General features: G+C 58.3%; 1 protein-coding gene across 1 annotated transcript; it reads left to right on the top strand.

The window, feature by feature from the left end:
- Positions 1-177: 177 nt before the first annotated feature.
- On the top strand, positions 178-22,308 carry STKLD1 (serine/threonine kinase like domain containing 1). The gene is made up of 19 exons (XM_045468087.1): positions 178-368; positions 2,064-2,150; positions 5,037-5,081; positions 6,593-6,667; positions 8,117-8,218; positions 10,388-10,458; positions 11,314-11,429; positions 12,497-12,615; positions 13,175-13,338; positions 13,942-14,072; positions 15,319-15,402; positions 17,461-17,577; positions 17,864-18,004; positions 18,833-18,961; positions 19,655-19,783; positions 19,854-19,982; positions 21,199-21,339; positions 21,664-21,947; positions 22,219-22,308. The coding sequence occupies exons 1-19, from the start codon at positions 354-356 to the stop codon at positions 22,306-22,308; spliced, it is 2,169 nt and encodes a 722-aa protein (XP_045324043.1). The 5' UTR covers positions 178-353.
- The last annotated feature ends 29 nt before the right edge of the window (positions 22,309-22,337 follow it).

Here is a 22,337-nt window from a genome sequence, read left to right on the forward strand (position 1 = left end):
CGCTCGGGCTTCGCCCGCCGCGCCCTGGCCCAGGCGGCCCCGCCCGGCCCCGCCCTCCGCGCTCTCAGGCCCCGCCTGCCACGTTCTCAGGCCCCGCCCGCCGAGCGCTCTCAAGCCACCTCGCTGGAGGGGCGTGTCGGAGCCCCCCCCCCCGCCCCTGCCCGCGCGTGCACTGTTCAGGCAGGCGCACCTGGGGCTGAGGGGGCGCCTTTGGGGCGGGGGAAGGGGCGCTCTCCCGGCGCGCTCTCTACTGAGCATGCTCAGTCGAGGGTCCGCGCGTGGGCGCCGGCTAGGGGCGCACCCCCAGCGCCGTGCCAAGGGAGAGGACGCGGGGAATTTCCCCTGGGGACACTATGGAGAAGTATCAGGTGCCAAGTTGTTCCCTGGTGGGGAGGCTGGGGCGACGAGAACCCGCCGGTTTGGGGCGAGCCAGGGACCCCAACGACCTCCTGCAACCCCCACCCAGGCCCCTACCGGTTTACCGGTCACAGCCGCTGGAGAGGGGGCTGGTGGCCAAGTCCCCCCCCCCCCCCGCCAGGGTTTGCCTCCAGCGCGTGGAATGACCCCCTGGGTGCCCTTTGCTTCTCTGGGCCTCAGTTTCCCCTTCTCTAAAATGATGGATGAAATGACTCTCCAGCACCGTTCGTCTGAATACTTGATGGGAGAGAAGTCCACCGTTTTGCCGGTGGACACAGGACACCCTAAAACGTCCAGAGTTCACAATCAGGAGCCTCCAAACTCCTAATACACGCCGTCGGTAGTCCCGGGTGGGAGGGCTTGGACCATTTCCAGGGCCCGTGACCATGTGTAAGACTTGAAAAATTCCCCAAACAAAAGGAAAGCTGCAAAATTAAAGTGAATGAGTGTTTGATTGTTTAATTGACTGCTTCGATACATGATATGCCAACTTTATCAAATGTTAGATTCAGTCTTTGTAAAGATTTCATTAATTTGAAAACAATTTGTAGATAAGATTTTGCTCACTTTGGGAGAACTCCCTTCCTTTGTGTGGGAGGGCTACGGGGGAGTCAGCCCTGTAAAGGAGATGAGTTTCTGGGGGGCAGAGAATTTTAAAGGCAAAGTTACTTTTGGGGGGAGAAAAACAGAGACCCCATCTGAGCTACGAGTGTTTTACTCTTTACCCCACCACTTAAGAGAGCCTAAGCTGTGCATCCTTAGACTGGCTTAAGCCACTCAGTAGTACATTGTCCCCCAAATTCCCTAAGCACAATTCAGTCCACCCACAGGGGCTGGATTGCAGAATCCAAGACTTTCCTGGGCTCTGAGAGGCCCTAGACTCAGGGTTCCACCTCCTACATCCACTCCTCTCCGTCCTGCCAGGCTTCCTCTATCCCCTGGCAGGTGTAATTCCATCGTCCAGCCTACCCCATAGTCTTTGGCCTCCCTGCACAGATTCCTGACTTGGCGGCCATCTCTGCAGGTTTGCTTCATAACGCAGACCCTGGAGTCAGACCCCAGAGTTCCCGTCCACTCCAGGCCGTCTAACTTATTAACACTGTAGCCTCAGGCAAGGACCTCGCTCCCTATGCCTCAGTTTTCTCCAGTATGGACACGGACGTAACAATAGTGCCACTCACCAGGGGGAGGGGGCTGTAAAGTGCTTGACCCAGTGCCAGGCCACACATAGCTGTAACTACACAGCCATTATGGACCAGTTATTTTCTCATTTGGATGTTCAGTTCGGAGGTGGGTGCTGGAAGCTGGAATAATAGGGGGGCTAGAGAGAGTGAACAAAGCTCTGGCCCAGGGAGGTACTGGCTCTTGGATGCCCACTGCTTCCTGCTGCAGCCTGGAGAAGGGGTTACAGGGTGGTGGAAAGAGCTCCAGAATTGGCCCACGGAGAGACGGGCTCAGGTTCTGCCTTCTGAGGGCTCCTCAGCCTTCTGGCCATTTCCTTCTCTGCAAAATGTGGTGGAGATGCTTGCTCTGCTAGTCTGCGAGGGGGCTTGGGGTCAGAAAAGGCGTCGGAGTTGAGCGCGCTTTGGAAAGGGAAAAGCCATCCGTGTGCGTTTGCTGGAAGCTTCTCTTTCTCTTGCTGCTAGATTTTGGACCAGCTGAGTCCTGGGGCCTTGGGGATGAACCTGGTGGTGGAGAAAACAGAAAACAAAGTAAAGTACGTGATAAAGCAGGTAAGAGGTGACTCCGGTGGCACCAAACGTACACTTATCGCCCCCATGTTAGAGAAGGGCTCCCTCCCGATGAGAGCTGTTTCCTCTCTGCCGGCAGTCACGGAGGCAGATCCAGTTGAGAGTAGACGTGGGGGCGGCACGAGGCTCCCCGGGCTTCCCGACACACTTGACTCTCACCTGCGTGGAGTAGGAGTGCTCATTTTAACTTCAACAACTGCAACCATACCAGCCCCTTATTCAGCATGTGCTTCCAGCCAGTCGCATTCAGTCTCCCCCCAGCCCTGCCAAGCAGGAGCCATGGCCCCGGTCTACAAGGATAGGGAGGCTTGGGGAGGCTGCAGCTGGCCAGCATCAGCTCCCAAGAGGATGCGAATTCAGGCTACCTCAGCAGGGCCATCTTTTTACCAAAGGGGAGCCTGGCCTGGGGTGGAGGAGGGGTGGGCAGGGACTCGCCCGAGGTCACACAGGACATCATCGGGCCCTGGGCCCTTCCGCCACCTCCTCACCGGGGTGGCATGGCAGAGGGTGGGTACGGACCTGCAGGGGGAAAGCCCTTTGTGCATCCGAGCCAGGGCGGTTCAGATGTCCGCACAGAAGGTGTAGAAGAGGGCCGTGCTGAGAGTTCCGGCCCCGCCCTCGTGGTGCACGGTGATGGCTGGGGTACCGTGGCACTGGGGTTGACCGTGCACGTGGGAGAGCCTCGCTGGCATCAGCAGCTGGGGCCACTTCTGCTCACCAGGCGGCCTGCCTGTGGAGCAGTTCAGCAGCCTCTACCGGAGGAGGCTGGGCCTGGAGTCCTTACCTTCCTCTGGCTCCACTGCAGGCTGGCTGGAGGGCCACCCCCATTGTCTCTCTGGCCACTGGAGCAGGACAGCCGGCCGCCTTCTGGGGGATCAAGGAGCGTGGCCCCACCTGCTTGATGGACTGTAACTGCCAACGATCCCTGAGCCCTTCGTGTATGATAAGCGCTTAGCCTGTTCTTGATTTTTCACTCTGTGTCAACAACTCTGATAAGCAACCTTCTAGTTAACTTTTTTGAGGATCCATGATATCCTTGGGGCTCAATTCCTAGGGGTGGGGCATCTAGGGCAAAGGAGGTGACATTTTGAAGGCTTTCAGGGTGTGTTGGCCAAATTCACCGATAAGCATGAGCCCCTGGAACAGGAGGAAGGGAAGGCAGTCTCACTGTGCTGCTCCGTCTGGGGTCTTTATGGGATCTGGGAATAAGCCACCACCTCTGCATTTTCACCTATGATCACCCCAGTTATAAGAGTTCATCATTTGTTTTTAAATTTTTTTTAATGTTTATTTATATTTGAGAAAGAGAGAGTGAGACAGTGTGAGTGGGGGAGGGGCCAAGAGAGAGTGGGACACAGAATCTGAAGCAGGCTCGAGACTCCGAGCCATCGGAGCCTCACGCGGGGCTTGAGCTCACGAACCATGAGATCATGACCCAAGCCGAGGTCAAATGTTTAACCGACTGAGCCACCCAGGCGCCCCTAAGAGTTCGTCATCTATAAGTCTTATGAGCAGAAGCTCTGGGTGAATCTGGTATTAGAGGCAGGGATGATATGCTCCTGCAAAATACATGCATATTTTGCCACCAAGTATGTGGTAGACTCGAAGTTTCGTGCTGCTCCTCCCATCAACCACCCTTTTTCTCCCACATTCCCCCACTGCCCCATGTTCAGTGACAGGGACAGTCTTCCCAGTTTGGATAAGGAATGAAGTGGTGAGGTTGATACTTGTCCAACTGGAGGATCCTCTAATGATTGTTTGGAGTTTATATTATTCTATCCTAGACTTATCCTTGTGACAGGAGTAAAGATGTTCTCATTGCTCAAAGCATTTTTGGATATCCCTGCCTTAGGAACAACTCCAGGCCTCATCTGGTGCCATGTGGTGGGGCACGAGTGGTAGAAGCCTGGCCCCCGTCCCAGTGAATAAGTGGGGATGATGATGGTGATGATGGTGACAGTGATGGTGGTCATGGTGATGGTAATGGTGGTGATGGCAATGATGATGATGGTGATGATGAGAGTGATGACAGTGACAACGGTGATGGTGGTGATGATGGTGATGATCATGATCATGGTGATGATGGTGATGGTGATGGTGGGGATGGTGGTGATACTGATGGCGACAGTGGCAGTGGTGATGACGATGATGGTGATGACAGTGACGATGGTGATGGTATTGATGATTGTGATGGTGATGATGGAGATGATGATGGTGATGGTGGCAGTGGTGATGACAATGACGATGGTGATGATGGTGATGGTTGCAATCATGGTGATGGTGGTAGTCATGGTGATGATAGCAATGATTGATGATGGTGATGACAGGGACAACGGTGATGGTGGTGATGTTGGTGATGGTGATGACGATGACGATGGTGATGGTGTTGATGGTGATGATGATGGTGATGGTAATGATGATGCTGGTTATGATGGAGATGATGATGGTGATGGTGATGGTGGCAATGGTGATGACAATGACGATGGTGATGATGGTGGTGATGATGGTGGTGAGGATGGTGGTGAGGATGATGGTGATGGTTACAATCATGGTGATGATGGTAGTCATGGTGATGATGGCAATGATTGATGATGGTGACGACAGTGACAACGGTGATGGTGGTGATGTTGGTGATGGCGATGACGGTGATGATGATGGCGATGATGGTGATGGTGATTATGATGGTGATGATGGTGGTGATGGTGATGGTGATAATATGATCACGGTGATGATGGTGATGATGATGACGGTGATGATGATGGTGATGGTGGTGGTGGTGGTAGTCATGGAGATGGTGATCTTGATGAGAGTGGTGGTGGAGATGGGTTCCTACATGTTTACTGAGTTAGTGTTCTTGTACCCCTACAGGTGGAGTGTATTGATGAGCATCAGGCCAACGAGGCCTTGGAGGAGGTAACTTTCTGGGTGGTTCCCTCCCTAGAGGACCCGATGCAGAACACACAAAGACTGTTCTGTACCTCATTGGAGGCAAGGAGGGTCAGAACCAGTTCTTGCCCAGTGCTGCAAAGCCAGAAGCCCCAAGGCCATGAAGAGAGTCCGTGCCCCAAACATTCGTTTCTGAATCCTGGTGCAGACAACCCAGAATATATGTTCTCAGAGAAGATAAAGTTTTTTTTTTTTTTTTATGTTTATTTATTTTTGAGAGAGAGGGTGAGAGCAAACTGGGCAGAGGCAGAAAGGGAGACAGAAGATCCAGAGCAGGCTCTCTGCTGACAGCAGAGAGCCCAATGTGGGGCTCGAACTCAGTAACCGTGAGAACATGACCTGAGCCAAAGTCAGACACTTAACCGACTGAGCCCCCCCAGGTGCCCCAAGAACATAAAGTTTACAAGTTGGCCAGGTCCCAAGACTAATCTACCAATCACTATCTTTTAAAACATTGTCCCTTCGATTATAAAAATACCAGTTACAGTAGAAGATTTGGGAAGTTTGGAATTGCTTGAGAAAGCAAATGTACGTTCTTTTACATTCCTTCAATCTACCAGTCAGAACCCACAATAACATCCTAACTTATAACAATCGCACTAACAGCCGCACGCACTTGGACTGCCCAAAGGCTCCGAGCAGTTTTCCTTTGCTTGTCTTCAACTTCAACTTGCGTGAAGCAAATGCCTCCCTTCCTGTGTGGTCACCCGTTTGCCATCTTGCCGGAAATCACCGGTTCCTGAGCTTTGCCAGCACCCAGCTGTCCAGTCCACAGTGTGAGGGAGGCAGAGTGCAGGACCCAGGCCACATCCCGACAAAGTGAGACAGAGACCATGGGAGACCTCCCGCAGCCCCCACGCCACCACAGCTGTGCCCAACCCCGTCCCCTTCCACACTCCGCTGGGCCACCTGCGCTGGCAGCCAGCCCTCCACCACCAGCGGCTGGCCGCCTGCCTCCTGGTGGCTACGGCCGCCATTGCTGTGGCCCAGCCGCGTGGCTTCTTCAAGCACCGTCAGCCGGGAGTGGGCCCTTGGAGCCCCAAGTGTGTGCCACCCAGGAGGCAAGGTGGGGGCAAGTGCACCAGTGTCCCGCCTCCCTGTGGCCGCACCACCTTCTCCAGCTGACCCTGACCGTGCTTTTTGCCGTCCACACCAGGCACTTCCCTGGATGAGCTCACTTTGGCCCTCGACACCCCCGTGAGGCAGATGCCACTGTTACTGCCATTTTCAGATGAAGCTCAGAAAGGTTGAGGAGCCTCTCCGCAGCCACACAGCACAGCCAGCTCATGCCGGAGAGCCGGGACCCACGCTGGGCTGTCTGACTCTGAAGCACAAGACTGCATACCCTCCTCGTGCCCGCTGCCCAGCCCCGTTCAGAGCCGGAAGCTTGCGTTTTGTCGGGATATGTGACACGGAAGCACTAGCTGAGAAGCAGTGTTTCCCGCACGTGGCCACTTCCTCTCCTCTTGTCCCTGCAGCTGATGCCGCTGTTGAAGCTCCGGCACGCCCACATCTCCATATACCAGGAGCTGTTCATCATATGGAACAGTCAGGTGGGTCGGAGCCGACACCTTCGGGCTCAGCTGGCGTCCGGTGGCTCCAGGAACAAGCCAGCTGAGCACAGAGCACCCCGATGCCATTTAACCCCTTGAGCAGTAATGGCAGGGACTGTAAATGCGGCGGCCCCTGACTCAGCACTTACCGGGGCCCCGTTGGGGACTCTGTGGGCATCATCTCCTATGAGCCCGCTGGAGTCTCAGTGGAGGAGGGGTTAGTATACGACTTTAGGGAAGGAAGAAAGGCTAAGAGAAACCAGTCCCTCCTGGTTACCTACCTAGTCCGTGGCCCAGCCAGGAGGCCGGGCCTGGAAGGCTTGACTCCAGCGCCCTGTGTGTTCAGCTGCTGAGCTCATCCTACAGCCAAAGGCTCCGTGAGTCTGCCCTCTGGAGGGGGAGCTTTTGACTTTCACGGAAGGAGCAGGCTTGAGGAAGCTGGTCCCTGCTCTCCCCCCTTATTTGGCATCAGTTTGTCCTGGGCCTCTGGACCCTTGACGTTTGCAGCTCCTGAAGTTTACTAATGGCCGTCCCTACAGCCTGGGAGATCTGCAGGTTGGACGTAGTGTCCTCATTTCCCCGGGGCTCAGAGAGGTTAAGGAGCTCTCCGAGACCACACAGCCAGTGGCAGCTGAGTAAGATTCAAGTCAGGGTCTTGTAAGTCCCCAAGCCCTATGTTTTACCCCATAGGCCATGTGACTTCTGGTCTTTACAGGGATCCAGAGTCCTGCAAATTGTCCCAGATGGGTTGAGCTGGGTGGGGCAGGGGCCCTGGGGGTGAAGGGAGGCCACAAGGCTTCCTGGCAGACTCAGACCTCTGCCTTGGTGTCCCTGTCTGGGGGAGGGGCGGGTGGCACCCAAGGGCTTGAGCAGGAGTGGAGGGTCCCCTCATACATATTCCCCCTCTTCAGCTGGGCCCTGAGGAAAGCCTTAGGGAGAGGCCATCACTGTGTGCACCCCGAATATTTTCGGAGCGCCCTGTAATGCGTTCAAGGAAACACAGAAAAGCCAAGAGGGCATTTCACTGTGGAAGGAAAAGCAGGGGTCCTCTGAGAGCCCTGAGTTGAGGCCCCTGACCTGGTCTGCTGGAGTCCCACCCGGGCCAGGCTCCCCTGACAGAGGAAACGGACATAAGCTGAGCCCTAAAGACTGAATGGTTACCTGTGAAGAAGGGGTCCCAGGCGCGGGGGTCTGTGTATGCAGTGGCCAGAAGGCCTGGGCCACTTTCAGAAAAGTCTGAGGGGTTCATACAGATGGAGCAGGCACGGAAGGGGACGAGAGGATAGATGAGGCGAGAGGCGTGAGCAGGGGCTGTTTGCGGGGGGCTCATATCCCACTGCAGGCAGTGCTCCCATAGCCCTGTGGAGGGAGGCCCTCACAGAGGTAACCTCGCAGAGGCGCCCAGGCCTGGGCTTGTGACATCTGGCTGAGGCTTCATGTCCCCAGCAGATCTCCTCTCTGTTCCTCTGCCTGGTGATGGAGTACAACCATGGAAGCTTCCAGAAGGTCATTGAGAAGAAGAGGGAGACAAAGACAATCATTGACTCCGAGGTGAGACAGACTCTCTAGAACACCAGGCCTGGGGGCCACCTGGACCTCAATCGGGGCAGAAGGGAGGGCGGACGTGCCTTATCTCTTCTCACATCTATGCCTAGAGGTATTTTCATGCTGTAACGGGCACAGGCCTTCAGTGCACAGCTTGGTGCACCGTACCAGGCATATGCTCACGTAACCTCCCCCACTTGGAGATGCAGAACACTCCTGGAGCTCCAGAAGTCCCTGTCCATGCCCACGGCTGGAATTCTCCGTCCAGACATTATTCTGCCTGCCCTGGGGTTCACATTAATGGGCTCATACAGCGTGTCACCGTTTGTGTCTGGTTTCTTATGCGAATGTATCATGAAATTGTCCGTGGCGTGGCTAGGTGCCGCCCCATGTGGGGCCACGTCTGTCTGCACGTGGCCCCACTCTGTGAGCACGTGGCTTGTTCCCAGTTTCGGACTATTACGAATCAGGTTGCCATGAACAATGCTGGATGTGCCTTCTGGTCAACCTAAGTGCTCACCTTTCCTGGAGGAATCCCTGGGCATGCAGTTGTTGGACCGCAGAGCGGGTGTGTGTGTGAGTAGCTTCCGTACATGTTCCAGTGTCCAGCACAGTTTGGGTGACTCGGGGTTACTCCCAGCACAAGCTGTGAGCATTCCGGTTCCTGCTTCCTGGCCAACACGGCATTCTGTGCCATTTTAATTAAAAATCACATTTTAATTTGAGATAAGCTCGGTAATCGTCGTGAGTGCTTTTTAGCCGTTTGGATGTTGTGCCTGTTCGAGTCTTTTGCCCATTTAAACGTTGGGGTTGTTTGTCTTTTCTTGTTGGTGTGTAGGTGTTCTTTACATATCATGGATGCGGGCGTCCAGAGTCTTCTCCCAGACTGTGTCTTCCTGATTTGCTATCTTAACCTTGTCTTTTGATGAACAGAACTCCTCAATTGTAATGAAGTCAGGTTCTCTGTCCTTCTTTTATGGTTAGCGCCTTTGAGCCTATCTGAGAGCCTGTCCTGCCCCAAGGATATTTTCCTGTTGCCTTTTAAGCGAGGTCATTTTTGCTTAGGTCATTTTTGCTTTCACATTGACGATGATGCACCCCAAGTGAATTCTGCCTGCTTTTGCTGTGAGCTCCCCTCTGCTCAGGGGGCCTGTGGGCACCATGTCACCACTGAGGGGTTCTGAGGGGCACACAGCTCCTCTCCCAACGTGGGCCTCAGGGTCGGTTCTGGAGTAGGTTTCAAACTTTCTGTCAGTGGTGGAACCCTTTCAAGCACAAAATGTTCTCAGAAACCCAGCAAGGAAGGCAAAGCTATTCTAATCAGGGGGCATGGCAGGGTTGGTGGAGGGTAGAGGGGAAGCCCGGGGTCTTGTACGCTCGGCTCCTCTCTGACACCCCTGGGTAGAGTTCGGGGTTCCTAGGAACACGGTTTGAAAATCACTGCCCTGGACACTAGATGGATCTCGTTTCTGACATAAAGTATTTCTAGAATGTTCTCTGTCAGAGGACTTTTCATTCCAATGGCATGGAAAGGCAAACCTCAAGTAGGCAATAAAGATGTCAATATCTTTGATCCCCACAAGGCCCCTGGGCCACAAGGGGTGGAGCACAGGGCTGGGGTCAGGGCACCCGGGGACTCTGGGATGGAGGCAGGGGCAGGTGGTCTGGAAACTGGGGCGTTGCCCTGGCTGACGTGCTGTCACTGTCTGGATGGCCGCACACACTTCAGCCTCAAAGGCACATGAAGCAGAAGCCTCTTGCGTTGGCTCTGAGCTTTTGTGGGGCTTTGGGCCTGTCTTAAGAAGCAAGGAGAGGGGCGCCTGGGGGACTCAGGTGGTTAAGCGTCCGACTTCGGCTCAGGTCATGATCTCATGGTTTGTGAGTTCAAGCCCCGGTCGGGCTCTGTGCTGACAGTTCAGAGCCTGGAGCCTGCTTCGGATTCTGTGTCTCCCTCTCTCTCTGCCCCTCCCCCACCAGCACACAAGCACTCTCTCCCTCTCTCCCTTTCTCTCAATTTCTCAAAAATAAATAAAAAACATTTAAAAATTAAAAAAAAAAAAAAAAAAAGGAGAGAATACACCATGATCCCACCGGCTGTTCTACGTGGTCGCTGACCTGCCTAAGCCGGCTGCTGGGAGACCCCTCCAATCCTGGCGTCTCTCATCTTCCCCCCAGTGGATGCAGAACATGCTGGGCCAGGTGTTGGACGCTCTGGAATACCTGCACCACTTAGACATCATCCACAGGTGACCGGGGCGGCCAGGCTGCTTCAGGAGCAAAGGCACTGAGTCCCCTTAGGTGGCAGTACCCAGGGGCAGGGGCAGGGCAGAGAGGTGTGGCCGGGGTCAGCGCAGCCAAGATAAGAGCGGGCACCTTTCCAGAGCAGCTCCCAGGCGTAAAGAGAAGGCCACCCCCTCCACGTCACCTGCAGTGATTCACCCAGCTTCATGAAGCGTAAGCTGACCGGGGCAGGTTGGTTCTAAAGTGCAGGGAGAGCAGCCAGATAACAGCATTCGGAGGAAAGAGATTAGGCTGCGCGCCGTGGCCTCTGGCCGGCTGGCGGGGCTGCTGCCGTCCCCGGGGCTGAGCTTGAGATCACCACCAGCACGGCTTCGCTCACCCTGTGGCATCCATGGTCCGAAGGGGCTGGGAATGGCTTCAGACTGAACCGGTGTCGGGTTTAAAGGAAGAGAGAAGAACCGCGTGGACCATGTGGACGAAGAGAATGCTCACGATTTAGCGTTGATGTCACTGGACCTCAACAAATGGTCAAAAGCCAAATCCCTAAGTAGATGCATGGATAGCGAGGGTCTGGAGGGAGGTGAGCAAGATGGCAGTGGAGAAACGGCAGACGGTCAGGTGTTTTCCTCCTGGTGGCTGGCTGGTTGTTTTCCCATTTAGAAGAACGGAGTAGACTTTGTTTCTGTAGGAAGCAATATTTAAAAAGCAGGCTGCAAGGGGGGCATTTCCGGAGAGTGGAGCAGGACTGGGTGGGGCAGGGAGCAGGGAGGGAGGTTCAAGGTGCTGGCCCCTGCCCCGGGAGGGTCACCCGTGGCGGCCGGTGGTGGGGGTGGGTGGAGAGTCCTGCCTCTTCGTTTCAGGAATCTCAAGCCCTCCAACATAGTCCTCAGCAGCAGCAACCACTGCAAATTACAGGACCTGAGCTCCAACACGCTGATGATGGACAAAGCCAAGTGGAACATCCGCGCGGAGGAAGGTGGCCCGGGGTCGTCCCAGGCTGCGTCCCAGGCTGGGGGAGGGGCCACGCTGCCAGTGGTGTCATTCCCAGAGCCCAGAGGGCCGGGGCCCCTGGTGGAACGGGTCAAACCTCTCCTTGTTCAGAAGGTCCCCACAGACCCCCATGGGCTTTTGTGGGCTCCAAAGAGACCCCCTTGCCTGGGTTGTAACTGAGCAGGGGTACCACCGTGGCAGGGGAGGGGGTGCACGCAGGGTCCAAAAGACACCCAGGACATGTTAGCCTTCGTGGAAGAAGAAGAATGGCCTCAGAAGGAGACGGAGAGCTGGTGGGTGCCAGGCACCGGTGAGGGCTGGGTTACTTTACTGAGCCCTGAAAATAACCGAGGAGATGGTAGACATGGGGAGTAAGGGGAGATGGCTTCTCCTTCCTTTGGAAGGACAGTGGGGCAAAGGGAGCTGGGCTTCAAGCCCATGTCAGCTGTCAGGGACGGAGAGAGTAACTGTAATTGAGAATTTCAGAATCCTGGTTGCCTAGAGGACAAATGGATGGACGGACAGGCGGATAGATGGGCGGAGGGATGGACGTGTGGGCGGATGGGTGAGTGGGTGGGTCTACTGGAAACGTAGGAGGGTCCTTGGAGTTCTCCCCTTTACCGTTCGATTTGGGAATGAAGGCCCGGAGAGGGAAGGGCTGCCTGAGGTCTATCAGGGACTAATAGACTGGTGATCCTGCTCTTTTGGCTCCTTGTCTGGGGTTCAGGTTTTAGAAACTAGGGCGGGGAAACTGGAATGTTGCCTCCGGGTTCCGACCTTTAGAGGGGCAAGATGGTCAGAGAGGGTGGAAGTTTCAGCCTTGTTGGCTCACGGCTCTTGGGCCACCTCTGCAGCCATATTGGGTGCAGAGACACGCGTGTGTGCACACACGGGCCAGCCTGGCTGGGCACCTGCCTCGCTGTCTGAGACCAGGGCCGGGATGTTGCTGACCAGGGCCCTCTTCCTATCCCTCCAAAGAGAGCACCTGCCTTCCTCCCCTCACTTTCCCAGGGAGACAGGACTCCCACATCTGACACCTTCTCCTGCCGACAGACCCTTGTCAGAAGTCCTGGATGGCGCCCGAGGCCCTCCGCTTCTCCTTCAGCCAGAGATCTGACGTCTGGTCCCTGGGCTGCATCATCCTGGACATGGCCAGCTGCTCCTTCACAGACGTGAGCTGCCTTCTGCCTGCCCCTCCCTGCTACACCCCACGTCCCCAGAAGGCCGGCCCTGCCCACCTTGCTCAAAAGGGGCTCACTCTGCCCACCTGCATCCTCCTGCCTTGCTCTGAGCCTCCAAGGGGCCGTGAGGAACCCCCCGTCCCAGCTGCTGGGGGACCCTTGCACTCAACATTGGGCCTGCGGGGCCCCGGTGTGGTGGGGAGGACAACGACCATGACAGGCAGACCGCCCCACGCCAACCCTCACAGCGGGCTCCCCGCGTACTCCCTGCCTCCTGTGCATGCGAAGGCCCCGTTCAGGTGCACTAGCCGGCCCGCGGTGGGATGCAGGTGCCACAGGAAAGTGACCAAGGCTGGCCTGAACACACAGGGGCTGCCTGTCACCCGGGGCCCCCAGGTAGCTGTGCAGGCTCACTTCCCCAGCCTTCCCACCTCTGGCCCCCTCAGGGTGGCCCTGGGACAGCCCAGCCAGTCCTCTGCTGGGGCCGGGCCCAGCTGGGGCACCGTTGAGGCAGTGCGGGAAGCAGCGGTGTTTGTCTGTGTCCCCTCAGAAAACAGAAGCCATGCTTCTGAGAAAGTCCCTCCGGACCCTCCCGAATGGCCTCAGGGGCGTCCTGGAGACCCTGGAGGAGAAGAAGATCCCCAACGCGGAAACTTTTGGTTCCCTTTTGCCTTTGATGCTGCAGATCAACCCTTCGGAGCGAATAACAATCAGGTGAGCTGGGGGCTGGGGCCGTGTTTTAATCTTCCCGTGGATCTCTCACGGTGTCTCCCCGCCACTTGGCGTTTCAACGCCGCAAACACGCTGTCCCATCCACGGACCACTGACTTTCCCAGTGTGGCCGTCCCAAACCGCGGTAACCGGTGACCTCACAGCCGACAGAGCCAGCTCCTCCACCAGGTCCTCCAAGGCCCTGAGGACCAGGACCAGTCTTTGTTGCAATTTACGTTCAAATAAGAAGGAAAACAGGAATATACAACAACGAGTCCAGCCTGGGCCCTACTCGCCATTATACCGACACAATAGTAACATCTGATCTTTCAATACGTTTTCTGGAGGAAGGAGCCCCCGTGGGTGAAGTTGCCGGGGCCCAGCACCGTCCTCCCTCGCCCTGGGAGCAAACCTGGGGCCCCTCCAGGAGGTGGAGTGGCTGGGGCGACAGCGGGGCACGCTTGCAACGTCAGGAGAGGTGCTGCCGAATGGGGTCCCCAACGGGAAGGTGGGGTTCCGGCGTCCGTGCGCCCACCTGCCGGCCACCCAGAGCCCCCCCCGAGAGCCCCCAGGTGAGCCCAGCCAGCTGCCTCCGCTCCTCTCCAGGGAAGTGATACACATCACCTTCGTGGGCAGCAACTTCAGGTCCTCCAGCATCGCTCTGTCACCGCACTGGCAGCTGATGCCTGACTCTGTCACCGACCTGCTGCTAGGGGGCAACATCGCCAGCATCATAGGTGATGGCGGGGACCAGATGGGGAGGGCCCTGGCACTGCTCTCTTACCTCCCCTGAGGCCCAGTCCCCTGGTCTGCTCCCGACATGCGGCGGTGGCTGGGAAGGTTTCGGGGCACTCCCCTCCATCCAGCCCCTCGCGTCCCCTCCCCCACCCCCGCCACCTCTAAGCGTCCATCCTCGTGCCTGGCCCCCACCTGTTTCCCTTCCCCTCCTGTTCCACGGTCCTCAACATAGCCGAACAGCCCCCTCATTCTTACAGCCCCCAGAACTGCCTGCTTTTTGCTTCCACGCCCTGGCACACGGTGGCCCCGATGCCCGTCATGGTGCCGGACACTGCCAGACTGGCAGGCGCATCCCTGTGGGGGCTCCGTGCAGTGTGACGCACACTGGCCTCCGTCGGGGGTGCCACCAGTCACCTGGTGCCTGTGCACACACAGCACCGTATCTCCACCAAGTGCCCCTGGCCGGGGGCGCCCCGCGGCTCCCCACAGTACCCCTGAGGTCTTGGGTGAACGATGAGGTCTACAGGTCACCCTCAGTTTCCACTCGAGCTCCACTTTCCCAGCCCTCCTCCCCATCTGTGGCTCCCTGCGCTGGCTGCTGTGACAAGGGACCCCCTCCCCCGTCTGCCGCTTCTGCCCCCACTTCTGGGGTAGGGGTGCTCACAAGGCCCTAGCTTCTGTTTCCCTGAGTCTCACGGTCCTGGGCTTTGGAGGCAGGTCCCTAGGTCCGGTTGAAGCTGAGTGGCCTTGAGCGAGCCACCCCCTCTGAGCCCATTCCCTCATCTAGAGCGAGGGGAGCAGCAGGGCCCATGTGTGGGCCTCTACGAGGTGCCCTGTGCCCAGACACGGGTGCAGGAGGGGCTCTGAGTCAGCCAGGGGATAGGGAAGGGCTCTACGATGTGCACACCTGGAGACTGCTGCTCCTTTTGGGGGCCGGGGGTGTTTGTCATGAATCGAAGGCAAAGACCCCTGTGGGGAGGCTCAGAGGTAGAATGGGAAGAGCCCTGGGCTCGGGGCAGAACCCTGGCCATGTTGAGCCTCTAGTGAGACTCTAAGACAGGCTGGGGGGTCTGCCTCTGGACAGGCTGCTCGGCCTGAGAAGTGGGCATAAGGGCGCCCCCTCATGCCCTATCATATGTATCCGTGAGCAGCGGGGTGCCCACAGATGGACCCCTCGTGCCCCAGGCCCTCGGAAGAGTCCCCGAGCCAGCCGGGCTCCTCCCCATGCCGTCCTGTCTCCTGCAGAGGTCATGCAGAACTTCTCCAGCAGACCCGAAGTCCAGCTCAAAGCCCTGAAGAGGCTCCTGAAGATGCCTGAAGAGCAGCTAGGTAGAGCCCCCACCCCCCTTCCCCAGCTCCCCCGGGGCTCACCCTGCGGCACAGGCCTTTGGGGGAGCGGTGATCCCTCCCAGAGGCTCTCCTAGAGGGGCTCTCCTACACCTTTGAGGCTCATGTTGCCACCTGCTTGGAACGGGCAGCCTGGAATTCTTGGCGGGTGAGCGCCTTCTACCCGGCAGAAAGCAGGAATGGGATGGTTCGGTGTGCAGCTTGTGGCAGCCTGCCGTCACACGCTTTTCGTGGATTCTTAATGTGACATCCCATCTCTTCCACCACTGCTACTGATGGGCATCTGACCTGTTCCTAATTGTCCAGTATCATAAGCAAACCTATAGTGGACGCCCTGGAGCATATGCCCGTGTGCGCTTGTGTGAGCGTTTCTGTAGGATGAGTTCCTAGATGTCTGGGGTGTGAAGAGTTCACAGATACTGCAAACTGCCCTCCACAGAGACCCCAACTTACCCACCTATCAAGGACAGCATTTCTTCCCAACACTCTCCATCAATAAGTGTTCGTAATCCTTTAAATTTTGTCAAAACATGGTTTCATAAAATCTCTCCATTCAACTTGTCTCACGCGAGTGAATATTATATTCACTCACCTGTCCAGCCACCCATCAGCCCTCCATCCATCCCCCCATCTAACTATCCATCTACCCATCCATCTATCCACCCACCCATCCATTTATTTATCCATCTGTCTACCTATCCACCTCCCCCACCTAAGTAACTATCTACCCACCCACCCTCCCCACACACCCATCCTTCATCCACCCACCACCGCCACCTAACTGTCCATCCGTCCACCCCCCCATCTAACCATCCTTCCGTGCATCCATCCATCCATCCATCCATCCATCCATCCATCCGTCTATCTATCCATCTGTCCACTTATCCATCAGCCCTCCATCCACCCTCCCATCTAACTGTCCATCTACCCATCCATCCATCTGCCGACCCACCCACACACCCATCCATCCACTCACCATCTAACTGTCCGTCCATCCGTCCATCCATCCATCCATCCATCCACCCATCCATCAGCCCATCTAACTGTCCGTCCATCCGTCTATCCACCCCCCATCTAATCATCCATCCGTCCATCCATCCATCCATCCATCCAACCATTCACTCACACACCCATCCATCCACCCCCCCATCTATCCATCTATCCATCCACCCATCCATCAGCCCTCCACCCGCCCCCCCCCCCATCTATCTAACCATCCATCAACCGTCTGTTCATCCATCCATCCATCCGTCCATCTGTCCATCTACCCATCCATCAACCATCTGTCCATCTGTCCTTGCACAAAGGTCCGTTCGGTGGCTGGGGCATCAGAGATTGCAGAGGCCCAGTCCCAGCCCTCTAAGGCAGCAGCAGAGACTTCACACTGGCCACTTGCCTTTCTCTCTTCCTCATTCCTCCCCTTGACTCCTTCTGGAGCTAGGCTGTGGCCAGAGTAGAGTCCATAGGAAGGAAGATTTTATCTTCCCGGAGGAGCTAAGGGAGGCTTCCCTGGAGCCACACCTGCCCCAGCCAGCCTCATTTGGAGGTGGGCTAGCTGTACTCGGCCTCCTGGGCGCCAGCACTCTCGTTCTGGTTGTTCTCACTGAACGAGGCAACGAAGCAGCAGTGGAGGGGCACAGCGGGCACTGGACCTTCAGCTGCCCGCCCCCGCCTCTCACTCCTACCCAGCACACACAGCACTGAGGAGAGTCAACGACACCCACAGATGCCCACACTCAGGGTAGTTATGGCCACGGGGCTCCAGAGTCAGGCTGTTGAGGCAAGAGCTGTCCTCTCTCTGCCCGGTTTCCTCATCTGTAAGACAAGAGTGACAAGAAGGGCTGCTGGAACGAGATGCCCACAGCAGACACACGGCACGCGCCCAATAAGCACTTTCTTTCCCCGCCTCTGCGTCCCTCCGGTGCCCTGTGCACGATGCCCTGTGGACTCCTAGCGGAGTTGGGGTCCCTGGTCTGGTCTGTACACCCGTCCCACCCCTGCTCCTATGCCAAGGCTCACCTCGTCACCCTGCCCTGCCAGGTCTGCCGTGGCCAACAGAGCTGGTGGAGTTGTTGACCGCCATCATGAAGCAACACGAGAGGATCCTTGACATACAGCTGCACGCCTGCTCCCTGCTGCTGCGCACCCTGGGCCAAGGTGGGTTCCGGGCCATGTCTGTGTCAGGTGTGGACTTTGGCACGCCGTCCCAGAGCCAGCAGAGCCTTGGAAACCAGCCCTGGCTGCACAGTCCCACTCACTGTCGTGCAGCGGGCACTTGGGGGGACCTGCTCCGTACCAGGCGGGCAAGGCTTTCTCCATGTGAAGTGGGGGCACTGCCCCCCACCCCCCACCCCAGCCAGGGAGGGGGCACACCTGCCTGCCACCTGCCCCGTGAACCCAGGTTCGGGAGGTAACCCTGGGCGTCTTCCCTCGGCCCAAGCAGCGCTGGCACAGGACCCCGCAGCCGAGGTGCCGAGTGAGAGCTCCGTCATCTCCGTCCTGCTGAGCTGCCTGCGGATTCATCCCGAGTCAGAGCAGCTCCTGGCCACGGTCTACGGCGTGCTCGCCATCATCTCCAGCCAGGGTGGGTGTGCCTGGCCCTCCCTCTCTCGGGCGGAGGCGGGGGCACTGCCGGGGCACGGGGGCGTGCCTGCTCCGGATGGGGCCCGACCTGCACTGCCTTCGGTGGGTGTCACCCACGCAATCGTCCTGTTTTATCTCCCAACACGGAGCTCCCATTTGACAAGGTCACTTGTTCCCTCCACAAACGTGCACGACACCGACTGGGTGCCAGGTGCCACCATGGGCTTCACGGCAGTGGCTTCTGCCTTGTTCATCTCCCCAGAGCACCTGGGCTCCTGGAGCCACCAGGCAGGCAGGCCGTAGGCGGCCAGATGGGGGATGCCACGGGGAGGACCGCGACGAGGGCGTTTGCACCTGACCTGTTCCCACCTTCCTCCCCGGGTCAGCAGCCCTCTCTCCGGCGGGAAGCTGGGCCCGTGAGCCCCGGGACACTCACCTAGAGCCCCGTGGCCAGCCAAGGGCAGGGACCCCCGCACTGCTCAACACACTGGCTGGATCCCCCTTTGGGGAGTGGGCAAGGGTGCCGTGAGGAGGCACGTCAGGACGACAGGCAGACATCAGAGCCATCAGGCAAACTGGGTGTCGGCTCACCCGCTGGGACACAATCACTCTGTCATCTCAGGAGGCTCAGGCCTGCTCTGTGTGGTCCCGGGAGGCCGGTCCCAGCCCCACACTGGAATGGGCGAGACTGGGACTGGCGGCCCAGGGGATGGACCGCGTCCTCCGGTTTCTGGGCCCCGCGCTGGGTATGACTGGCACAGAGTAGGCGCCCAGAACTGCGGGGGGCAAGGACCACAGACGGACGGGGTTCTCCGGGTCTTGCCCACAGAATCGGCCTCAGAGGAGCTCCAGGAGGCTGGGCTGTTCGAGCATATCCTGGAGCACCTGAGTACCTTCCCCACAAACAGGGACATCTGCATCAACGGCCTGAGCCTGCTCTGGGCCCTGATGGTGGATGGTGAGGGTCCCCTCCTCCTGCTCTCCTGCCTGGGGGCTGGTGTCCTCACTGCTCCCTGATCACCTCTGCAAGCCTTCGAGGGCCTCTGTGTCCTGCCCCTTAAACACTTCAGGACAAGAGCCCACAGAGAGGCTCTTCTGAGAGCCTGGAAGCAGAGGAAGAGAAAGGAGGGGAGGAGGACAAGGGAGGGGGGCTCCACCCAGGGGAGGCAGGCTTCCTATCCGGGTGGGGTGCCCCCCTCCGCCCACACCGACTCTGGTGGCTCCTGCCCTGGGAGCCCCTCTACCTGCCACCCACCCTGGGATTTCCTGGGCAGTCCCTGGTTTCTGAGGGTGCCCTTGGCAGATGCCTCTGATTCAGAAAAGGGGCTGGGCTGCTCCCTCTCCTCCAGGCGCCCTCTGGGCCCTGCAGCACCTGGGCAGTAGTTCTAAGGAAAAGAGGGCTCCGGGCCACGGAGACCCTGGGAAACCAGAGAGGCCTGCCCACACCCAAAGTGCAAAATTCCCCGAGACCCCCTGGGGACAGACAGTCCCTCCCCTCCCCAAACTCCCCTCTCGCCTGAACTCTCTCCCCGCAGCTTTGGCCCTGGTGTTCTTGGTGGGAGGCAGGGGGTGTGGGGTCGCGTACACAGCAGGCACTCCTGCGGGCACTCAAGGGCTAGGTGTCCCCTCCTTCATCCTGTCCCGGTCCCAGCCGTCATTGTGAACAAGACCCCCTTGGAGAAAGCCCCGGTCCTCATCGCTGAGGTGCTGGCCGCCCACCCCACGGATGCAGAGATGGCTGAAGCCGGCTGCGCGGTCTTCTGGCTGCTGTCCTTGCTAGGTGAGCGGCCTGGGCTGGGCGGCACGGACCCCACCCGTGAGGCGAGGAGGCCTGACTAGGCCCTCCGCAGGCTGCATAAAGGAGCACCAGTTCGCAGATGTGGTGACGCTGTTCCTCCAAAGCATCCGGCTCTGCCAGGAAAGAATCCCACTGGTGAACAACGCCTACCGGGGACTGGCCAGCCTCGCAAAGGTGTCCGGTGAGCCAGGGAGTGGACTGGGCTACTCCGAGGAGGCGGGGGGCCAGGACTCAACAAGTCGTGTCTGCCAGCTGCCCACAAACCAAAAGCACAACCAAAAAGTCAAAATAGGAAAAGAGCAACCTATAGTCCCATCATCCAGAAGTTGCCGTGGAGACTTTTCACATACATACTGGTTTTGTGGGGTTTTTTAGCTTCATGCTATACTGAGATTCTCTTTCCCTGCCCATAAACACTCTGAACAGGTGTTAGGTCAGCGCAGGTATCCCTACGGGTATAGCTTATGGAAACACCCAGGAGACGGGTCCCACTCCGGTAGCCTGAGCGCTATTACTTGGGGTGGCAGTGCTAGGGGCCGTGACTGTCTCGTGGCACAATAACCCTCTGGAGATGCTTGGGACCCGAGACTGGACAGGCCGCCAGCTGGCGTGTGAGGGGTGCTCCAGCCCCTCTGAGGTCTGGTCCCAATGCAGCGTTTCAGGGCAGGTACACAGGGTGGGCTGGATGGGGGCCAGGCGGCCAGGCCTCTGTCTGCTTCTCGGCCTGAGGCGGTCCGGGCCTGCGGGAGTGGGGCTGCCCTCCTTCCTGGAGAGGCTCCAAAGGCGCCGGCAGGGTCGTCCTCTCCCGACACGGGGTCTGTAGCAGCTGCCGACCTTCGTGGGACAGGAAGGGGAGCTGGGGTCCTGAGGGCAGATGTGACCTGGCTCAGCAATGGAGGGGTGGTCAGAAGCCGGGGCCAGAGTGTGAGCGGGAACGGACTCTGCCACCTGCCGGCCCGACAACTCAAGTCTGCGTGTGAGATCCCCCAGGCTCCGGCCCCTCGAGAGCCAGGGCCTGACCCCTAACTGGGGGTGTACGTGTGCCGCGTTGGCGCTCCCCCAGGCCCACCCTACAGGCACGCTCTGGAATGCGTTCTAGCGCTTTTCTTCCGCCTACGGGCGGAGGCCAGCCCTCAAGCGGGAGCCTTCTGCTGGGGGAGGGAGGTGGGGCGTACATTCCCGCCAGGTCCCAGCGGGCCCGCAGATGCCTTCGCGACCTTTACGACCCGTGGGGCAATGCTGGCCTCAGCGGCTCCCCAGGCGGCAGGAAACTGGCCTCCTCTGCCAGTGGCGGAGGTCCCTGCTACCCTGAGCACCCTGGACTGCCGTCAGCCCCCTTCCTGGAGGACACCAAGGCACAGGCAGCTGTAGGAAATGAATCCTGCCCCCCCCACCAGAGCTGGCAGCGCTGCAGGTGGCAATGCCAGAGGAGGGCGGCGGCGGCCTCAGCCTCATCCGGGAGACGTACCGGCTGTACAAGGATGACCCGGAGGTGGTGGTGAACATCTGCATGCTGCTGGCCCACCTCACGTCCTACGGTGCGAGTCCCCCTTTCCCTGTCATCCCCCCCAGGAAGCCAGTGGTCAGAGGCACCCCGCTCCCAGCTCTTACTGGTGGGGAGAAGGAAAGGACCCCTTCCCTGCAACTTCCGTGCGTTCAACAGCAGAACTCAAGGCAGCGGGTGCCGCGCTGACCGTGAGGGTCACCGGCTGCTGAGCTCCAGAGGCAGCGTGCGGTCATGCTAAGCCCGAGTGGGATGGTGCCCGGCTTTGTCCCGCTGGCCTCAGAAGTGCCCCGGCCCGGGTTGTACAAGCATCGGGCTGGCTGGGCCCTGACCTCAGGACCCTCCGCTCTGCCCACAGAGGAAATCCTGCCCGAGCTGCGGGCCAGTGGCATCCAGCCTCTGGCCCAGGAGATCAAGGAGCACTTCACCTCCAGCCTGGTGAGTGTCAGCGGGGGCCCAACACACCAGGCCCCCAACTGCCTCTACGGCCAGATCTGGGTAGCACAGAGGGGCCCAGAACAAGAGACATTGTGCCAAACAGACTTGACTCTGTGTACTTTTTTTGTTTTATTTTATAGAGGGGGCACGAGCAGGCGAGGGGCAGAGGGAGAGAGAACAAATCCCGAGCAGGCTCCACACTCCGTGTGCAGCCCAATCCCACGACCCCAAGATCATGACCTGAGCCAAAACCGAGGCAGACGCTCAACCGACTGAGCCACCCAAGCACCCACTCTGTGTGTGTAGTTCTCATGACTCTCCTCCCGTTTGACTTCACATGTGTCTCTGGGCCCCCCAAACCTAAGGGGCAGGGACAATCAGACCTCTTCACAGAAGAGCAGATTCGGTCACAAAAAGACCTACGAGTAGGTCCCAAGAGTGTCACAGACACGGTGCCTACTGGCTGTCTTTCCAGGAGCTGGTTTCCTACACAGAGAAGGTACTCCTGAGGCTGGAGGCCGGCACGCCACCAGGCTCCGCGGGAGGACAGTCGGCTCTGCCCTGAGGAGGCAGACACCCCACGGCCTCCCGCTT

Source organism: Leopardus geoffroyi, chromosome D4 (assembly GCF_018350155.1).
Source record: "Leopardus geoffroyi isolate Oge1 chromosome D4, O.geoffroyi_Oge1_pat1.0, whole genome shotgun sequence".
Taxonomy (NCBI): domain Eukaryota; kingdom Metazoa; phylum Chordata; class Mammalia; order Carnivora; family Felidae; genus Leopardus; species Leopardus geoffroyi.